Below are 7519 nucleotides of genomic sequence, written 5' to 3'. Positions count from 1 at the left end.
GTGCATGATAGATCGAAAGAAGACCAGAGGAGATGGGCAGTTGATGTCCTACGCCGAGATGTACGAGTCGCTGGTGGTCATTCGGCGCCAAGGATGGTTGCCGTTGAGTGTGCTCTGTTTGTTATGGAGACGGAAAGGAAAAGCTCAGGCATTGAAAGTGCTGCACGAATTCGTGGAGGCCAGTCTAGTAGAACGAAAGGATGGAGTGTCAAGTGGTCGCAAGATCGCCGGAGTCAGGTTGCACGATTTGCAGCTCGATTACGTGCAACAGAGATGTGGGAATGGGGGAGAGAAGAGGTGGCATGAAAAGCTTGTGCAAGAATGGCAATGGAACGAGAGTGAGAACAGGCAAGAAGCGCCGCCGTGGGTTTGCGGGAGAGGGTGGAAGAAGGATATGGTGGAGGACGAGTATTTCCGACACAACTTGTGCCGCCATCTCAAGGGGGCGCAGCTGGGCGAGGATTTGTGGGATGTTTTGAGTGATGCCAGGTGGGTGGCAGAGAAGTTAACTCGGGCAGAGGGGCTAAATCTTCAAGAGGATTTCAAGATTTTGACAGACGTGGCCGGGGAAGACGGAGAACGGTGCGAAGCGGGAGGCAGGCTGTGGTCGTTGCAGAAGATTGCTAGACAGGCGAGGCTGAGTGCGTCCTTTGTTCGTCGAAGTTCGAGAGAGGTATGGTTTCAGCTGTACGATGGTCTGTTGAGATTTAGGAACGAGTCGGAAGTAATTGGAGAGTTCTTACGCAGGATAGAGGAAGTTGCGGAGAAGCCGTGGTTGAAGTCGCTTACACCTGGCTTGAACGTATCAGGCGCGGTGCAACACATATTTCCGGACCAGTGGAACGTGGTGGGAATGTCGGGATGCGCAGCTAAGAACGAAGTGATCGCTTGGGGGGGAATGAGGAGGCATCTGTTTCGTCGGACATTCCGGGACGGGGAAATGGAAGAAAACGTGTTGTTTAAAGTGGCACGGGGTGTGAGAAGGTTTTGGTCGGAGAACGGAAAGTACGTAGCGGTAGAACAGGCAGATAGAACAAGCTTGCAGGTGTGGGATATGCATACAGGAGCTACAGCAAAGCGAGTCGGACAGGAAGTGGATGTAGGGCACCTGGATGTAGAGAGTTACAGTCGCCCTTTTGACTTGACGGGGGATGGAAAGCGAGTAGCGTTTGGGAGAGAAGATGGTGTGGTTGTGTTGTGGGATGTTGAGAGAGGTGTGAAGATCAAGGAGGCAGCGAATATGCGGGGCCATGTTGTTAAGAAAGTATCGCTTTCACCGGGCGGGAAACGGTTGGCGTGCACGGGAGAATGCGGCTCAAACGGGTCAATTTTGATACTGTGTGCAGAGACAGGGGAGATGGTTCGGGTGATTGGTTTGCCGAGTATTCAACTAGCCGACTTCGATCGGACCAAGTGGTTGATTTCGTGGTCGAAGAATGGAAAGCGGGTCGCGTGCGTGTTCCAGATGGGACTATATGAAGCAAGATTGTGGATCTTTGACGGGGAGACTGGTAGGAGTATCGCGGAAAGCGCGCCTTTGAAAGACGTTCACTGTCTTTCATGGTCGGAGGACGGGACGCGGTTGTGCTGTGGCGAGGCATGTCGCAAGCAGAGTGGCGGCGAGCAGGGTGTGGTGTCGGTATGGGACGGACGCTCGGGGAAGAGAATATCGAAATTTGATGATTTTTGGGCAACGGCAATATCTCTGTCCGGGGATGGGAGATGGTTGGCTGGTTCCAGTGGCGGGGAGGTTTCTGTGAGGGACACAGAGACCGGGGCAGAAGTACGGCGGCACATGGCGACACGCGGGCCGGACGTCTTGGGCTGGCTAGAAGATGGAAAGCGGATGTTTTCTGCGGATGTTTCCAATATTGTCATTTGGAGGTGGGATAATCTGGAGAGGTTGCAGGAGGAAGAGGAAGTCGACAAGGTCAACAAGGAAGGGCAAGAATTCACGGCTGTTGCGTGGTCAAGCGATGACATATGTGCTACTGTGGCTGGAGACGGAGACGTAGTGATGTACGATGTGAAGACGGGGAAGAAGATGTGGGGGGATGCTGAGACACACGTAAGCCGTGTGCATTGTCTGGAGATGTCTAGAGATAGCAAGCGGGTGTTTACGGCAGCAGAAGATGGAACGTTTGCGATGTGGGACAGCAAGACGGGCGACAAGTTGTGGGAAGGCGGGGAGGCCTGGGCCAAGGATGATTACGCAGAAGCAGAAGCATGTTGGTCCAATGATGGGACGAGGGTGTTCGTGTCGTTTAGAAGGGGGATGGGGTTGTGGGACGGGAAGACTGGGAACAAGTTATGGGAGAGAATCACGGACACCTACATGTGGACCGGGTGCATGGCGTGGGCTGGAAACGACACGAAGATCGCGCTTGGGGGTAGGAGTAACGGGGGCAGGGTCGTGCTGTTGAGCGCCAGAACGGGAGAGGCGATCAGGGTGGCATGTGGGCATACAGATGGCGGGGTCGTGCTGCGGGGCGCCAAAACAGGAGAGACGATGGGCGATGCCCCCGAACGTGTCCCAGATTCGGTCGGCCTGAAATGGGCTGCGGACCGCGGTCTGTTTGAGTGGTATTCAGACGAATTTGCAGACGAAGTTCACATAGATTGGTTCAACTTTGTGAAGCGGCCCTGGAGAGAAGGTGAAGAAGGTGTGCGGGCTTCGTTCTCTGTTGAGCGGGCTCCGTTCTCTGTTCGGCGGGCTCCGTTCTCTGTTGGGGCTCTGTTGTTCCCTTATGATACTCCTTTTCGCTCTTTTGCTTCGGTGAAGTGGTCTCCAGATGACAAGTGGATCGCGTCAACTGGATATGTTGAAATTGATGAAAATGATGAAAATGGGAAACCAAGCAGAGTCGGAGTTATGATCTGGAATTGGGAGACAGGTGTAACATATCGGTACCAGTGCCAATATGATGAGTTTATGGTACCACCCCATGCGCTGGAATGGTCTGACGACGGGCGACGCGTAGCCTTTGGAATTGGAAGAGAGCTTGCGATATGGGATATTGAGACAGGGGTGATGTTAAGGTATAGCACAAACAGAAACAGTGAACATCTAACGCATATTGCTTGGTTCCGGGACGGGTCGCGAATGGCGACGTTGCGTGGAAGAACGTTACTAATCCTGTCCGTGACGAGTCAAAGCGTTGTCTGCGAAAAGCAATACGATGGTGTTGAGTATCTCGAAGAGAGCGATCTGCGCCAGTTCATCGATACGAATGAGGGCAAACTCACGGCGGCGGATCTAGGGAGGAAACTGGAGAGGAAACTGAGGATTCGGCAAAAGGGAGATGGAGTGTTCTACAAGACAGGAGATGACGAAATCCGCCTAGCAACCGTTGCGGGAGATCGTTGGTACTGTTCTACTTCAGGTCGGCACATTGCGATCCAGGGAGAAGCAAAACTGTACTTTTACGAGCTCTTGGAGTAGTGTGATTGTGAGTGTGTGAATAACCACTGGGCAAAAGGGGATGTCCCGGCCAGGACAGGAGGGGTTGTACCCACGGTATATGTAGTAAGGGATGATGTGCCAGGAGAAATTTGTATGTATTTGAAGTTGTTTCTAGTTACCCGACGCCTCGATGCCCCTCTCCGCAAAAAAGTAGTCGGTACATCTTTTCTATGCGTCGCGCGCAGTTGCGTCAGTGTGCGGGGAATAGTGTCGTCCAACGTAGAGACTGCGCGTAGCGAGACCAGCAAACAAAACTGGAGGCGGAACAGGCACATACGATATCAGTCGTTGTAGTATGAAGTTCAAGATATGCACGGCGGATTTGCGGTGGTTTTCGCTTTGTCAGGTATTAGAAACTTCGTTTCCGCCAGGAAACGAAACCTTGACGACGGTGTTGACGACGGTGTTAGCGATGAGGTTGACGGCGTGTGTAGCGTCGAAGACGGGCGGTGGTCGGGAGGCTGTGGCTTGTTGGTAGTGGTGGGGGGAGCATGATGGAGCATGAAGAGGTTGTGTGAAATGGAGGTGTTGGCTTGTTTGGCCACGGGCAACTGCTCGTGCACGGACACTCTCACATTAATGTGTATTAATGTGTAAGTGTGTTGAGTGTCCCTGTTCCAACCATCTCTTAAGAGATGGTTGGAAACAGGGAGGAAGAAGACAGGGGTACGGGATACCGCCGTGGCTATCCGATCAGCACTTGTTTGTGGTTACACCGTCAAGTAGACCGAGGCCAGGCACTCTTCCTTGTGCTCGGTGGGATGGCCAGAGACGACATTGTTTCCTGCCGCGGCCATTCTTGCTCGCCGGACATTCTCACTCACCGGAGGTACGACAGTCAGAAACACGTTGCAACCTGAATGTGATATATACATGTATAGTGAAGTCCCTTCTGCAATACATTTCACATACCGTACGTGTACAAAAAATGGCGGGAGAACGAGTGTGTGTTTTGTTCACCGTCGAGGGCTTGGATGACGTTCCCTTCAGTGAGGATGAGGGTGTCGTCGGCGGAGGCGATCGGGATAGAAAGGGGGGGAAACGAGAGGGCGGCGATGGGAACGGCGGTGCACCGGGAGGGGCGAGTCTAATGGCCATTTCTGAGTTGTGAGTTGCTGCATTTTTCTTTGCTCAAGACCTTGTTTCAATTAAAAAAGCGTTTATATAATTTAATACTGTAGCGCACAAGGGCCGACTCTCAGCACCCGGCGCCTACCGCTACGTGATCAACTTTCCGTGATCAACTTTCCGTGTTGCCAAACCAAAGGCATCAACCCCTCCTCGTCCTTCTCCGGCACCTTGACGCCGTCAATCTTCGTCAAAACAATGTGATGGTCCTGCACATCCTCGGTATGCTCAATCGTGCAACTTGCCGCCACCATGCACTCTTCCTCCAGCCGTGTCCTATCCTCCTTCCCCAACGCAGCCCTCGTCACGTACCGCTCGGCAATGTCCTTCTGCCTTGTCGAAAGCGCGAACAGCCTCACGCCCGCCCCGACCCCGCCGAGCCCCGCGTAGAACGCGCTCGAGTGCCCCACATTGAAGCATATCATCCCGCGCGCCGCCGCAGGCACCGTGACGGACGTCGCCGTCATCGCCAGATCCTCCCCGTGGGCCGCGCTGGTTGACACCACCCACATTGCCGACGGTATCTGCCGCAGCAACGTTTTGGTTTGCTTGTCCAGTGGGTAGAACGGCAGCTTGGAGCGCGGTACGTCGAGTGCCACCGCGCGCTTGGCAAGGTACGTGTCTCGGTAAATCGCCTGCACGAATTCCGCCTCGCCTAGGCTCACTGCCGTTACCACCGCCTGTACCACGGCGCACCCGCCCACGACGGAGATGTTCTTCAGCGATAAGTCGGTCGTGACGCCTGTCTTGCGCTCGTCCAGCATCAGTGACGAGGATGATGATGATGACGACGTCGAAGGCCGCGGCGCGAGAAGCTCCACCCTTACCTGGTTGAGGGGGTCTTCCGCGACGAGCGACGCCCTTTTGAAAAACTCGTCATCCGTCACAAATAAGACCACCTGCTCCGGCTGCATGGAGCACCCGCGAAAGTTGTCAAGTTCAATCTCCGCCCCGTCAAACGTGCACCGGTAGTAGTTGGTCACTGTGTGGTGCCCAATATCAGCAACCGCTTGCTGCCGCTCTGCGGCGGAGAGGCCCTTCTCATCGCCGGAGCTCGTGGACGTGGAGTTGGGCTCGCTCCGCAGGGCGGGGCTGAAGATGTTTGCCGAGTAGAGGCTCTTAGCGGGTGCGTCGGGCCACGTGGCCTCGGTGCGGTCCATTGCGCAATACCCATACACGGTGTCCGGGTGGCTGTCGACGAGCTGCTGCAGAAAGGCCACGGCCTGCGGCAGGCGGTCAAACGTCATCGACGCAGTGGCGACGGATGATGGGGAGCGGAGGATTGAGGCTGGGCGCGGATGTCGGAAGGTTGGGGCATGTCGTATAAAGGTGCAGGGGATAGCGGGAGATGCGGAGGACGGAGACGCACGACCGCGCACGAAAGGCGCAAGAAGATGTCGCCAACGTACGGTATGATTGTGATAACCACTGAGCAAAAGGGGAGGTGCCGCTGACCAACGACATGAGGGAGGAATGACTGTCTGGGCCGTTCAGAGAGTCATTAGGTCTCCAACGCAAATGAAGGGGGTTTGCGCAGAACAGAACAGTGACAATTGCAGGACGACTCGGTCCTTTTGAAGGTGAGCTAAAATATGCTGTAGTGGTCTTGTCGGTGAAATGGGGGAGGCGGTTTTGGGGAGCGTGCCGTTCCGTCGTGAGGGTTGGCCGAGTCGTCCCCCCTTCCCCGCAGCGCCCGTCACCCTCTCTCTTTTATTTCTACGAAATTCCTTCCAGAAGCGTCCACGCATCCGGCCCGGATTCCGCCGGGCCGTCCGCGTGCGCTTCTCTAAAATTCAAATAAAATCTCGGACTACAGAATAAAATCTCCCTCTACAGTAAAATGCAATTTTTCCCTAAAAATATCTCACATGACCCCCTCGTCAGGGCAGACCACGGGTCTGCCGTTGCACGTAAATATACTGGCCCCGCTTCTTCGTGCGACCGCTCTGGCCCCCCCGGCCACCATCTCTCCACCTTCCACCGAACTGCACTCTCCCTGCCTCCTCGCGCCTCTTTCGCCGTCGAACTTCTAACAGTCAATTTCAAGCCGCGCTTCATCTGCGTCGCCCGAATTCCGGTTGCCCAACGTCAGCCTCGCGTCAGCCTCGGGCCGCGTGGTCTCCGCGTCGCCCGGGACTGTGGTCGCTGACGTCAATCGTCGTCTGGGACTCAGGACGCGTGCTCTGCGCGTCGCCTGAGGCTCCGTTTCCAGTCGTTCCCGTTTCGGGACTTCTCGGAAACGCTCAGCGTCTCGAGCCGCGCACGGGAGCTCTGTGGTCCTTCGGGCGGTACTCCCTGTGCGCACTATAGCTCGAACCAAGCAGACGGCGAGGGCTTCCACCGGCGGGAAGGTACCACGCCGCGCTATCGCCACTAGGGCCGCCCGCCGTTCAGCGGGCGTGCGGCGAGAGAACGGCCAGGACGTCACCGAAAGCGCGGCTCATGGCGTGAATTGCCCCTTCATCGACTTCGAAGACCCAAGTAATGCCGAACATCTCCCTGACCTTTGGGAGCACGCGGGACGTTCCAACGTCTCCGCGCTTCGGTACCAAGTAGGAGATGGTTCTTTCCGAATCAAATATAAGGAAGTGGGCAACCGGGCGTCCGTCGTAGCGGCCGTATCTGCCGCCGGGGCCCGGCTTCTCTTCGGGGCCCATGTGTTGGCCTTCGTATCGGCCCGCCTCGCTCGCAAGGCATGGTTCACCTCCGACTGCTGCTACCGGCTGGGGCTCACCGAGAGCCACAGCGACGGGACGGAGTACACCTGCTGCGACGACCCAGAGTGGGTCGTCGAATTTGTCTGGTGCTCTGATGGCGGTAACGGCGAGTTCAAGGGTTGCCACTACGCCGTCGGAGAGGGGAGTCCAGAGAAGTACATGATACTTCTCTACACGATGACCTTCGATCGCGTGCCCTCTGCGAACGGCA

General features: G+C 55.8%; 4 protein-coding genes; 2 read left to right on the top strand and 2 right to left on the bottom strand.

The window, feature by feature from the left end:
• Positions 1-805: 805 nt before the first annotated feature.
• Positions 806-1060, bottom strand: CHC_T00007165001 (hypothetical protein). The gene has a single exon (XM_005710616.1). The coding sequence runs from the start codon at positions 1058-1060 to the stop codon at positions 806-808; it is 255 nt and encodes an 84-aa protein (XP_005710673.1).
• A 297-nt stretch (positions 1061-1357) lies between these two features.
• Positions 1358-3634, top strand: CHC_T00007164001 (hypothetical protein). XM_005710615.1 is given in 3 exon segments: positions 1358-1597; positions 1625-3442; positions 3443-3634. The coding sequence occupies 2 exon segments, from the start codon at positions 1358-1360 to the stop codon at positions 3440-3442; spliced, it is 2058 nt and encodes a 685-aa protein (XP_005710672.1). The 3' UTR covers positions 3443-3634.
• Positions 3635-4052: 418 nt separating this feature from the next.
• CHC_T00007163001 (hypothetical protein) lies at positions 4053-4631 on the top strand. XM_005710614.1 is given in 2 exon segments: positions 4053-4574; positions 4575-4631. The coding sequence occupies 1 exon segment, from the start codon at positions 4053-4055 to the stop codon at positions 4572-4574; it is 522 nt and encodes a 173-aa protein (XP_005710671.1). The 3' UTR covers positions 4575-4631.
• A 58-nt stretch (positions 4632-4689) lies between these two features.
• CHC_T00007162001 (hypothetical protein) lies at positions 4690-5838 on the bottom strand. Its single transcript, XM_005710613.1, has one exon. It carries the CDS (start codon positions 5836-5838, stop codon positions 4690-4692), a length of 1149 nt encoding a protein of 382 aa, XP_005710670.1.
• Positions 5839-7519: the final 1681 nt, after the last annotated feature.

Source organism: Chondrus crispus, genomic scaffold (assembly GCF_000350225.1).
Source record: "Chondrus crispus Stackhouse genomic scaffold, scaffold_63, whole genome shotgun sequence".
NCBI lineage: Eukaryota > Rhodophyta > Florideophyceae > Gigartinales > Gigartinaceae > Chondrus > Chondrus crispus.
The sequence above is the reverse complement of the archived record's forward strand: the minus strand, read 5'-3'. Positions and strand labels throughout refer to the sequence as shown.

Excerpts from the sequence above, each read along its gene's own strand:
- CHC_T00007165001 (XM_005710616.1), bottom strand. The coding sequence starts at position 1,060 with ATGCATATCCCACACCTGCAAGCTTGTTCTATCTGCCTGTTCTACCGC.
- CHC_T00007164001 (XM_005710615.1), top strand. The coding sequence starts at position 1,358 with ATGGTTCGGGTGATTGGTTTGCCGAGTATTCAACTAGCCGACTTCGAT. Across the intron at positions 1,598-1,624 it reads CGCGGTTGTGCTGTGGCGAG|CAGGGTGTGGTGTCGGTATG; the intron begins GCATGTCGCAAG and ends AGTGGCGGCGAG.
- CHC_T00007163001 (XM_005710614.1), top strand. The coding sequence starts at position 4,053 with ATGTGTAAGTGTGTTGAGTGTCCCTGTTCCAACCATCTCTTAAGAGAT.
- CHC_T00007162001 (XM_005710613.1), bottom strand. The coding sequence starts at position 5,838 with ATGACGTTTGACCGCCTGCCGCAGGCCGTGGCCTTTCTGCAGCAGCTC.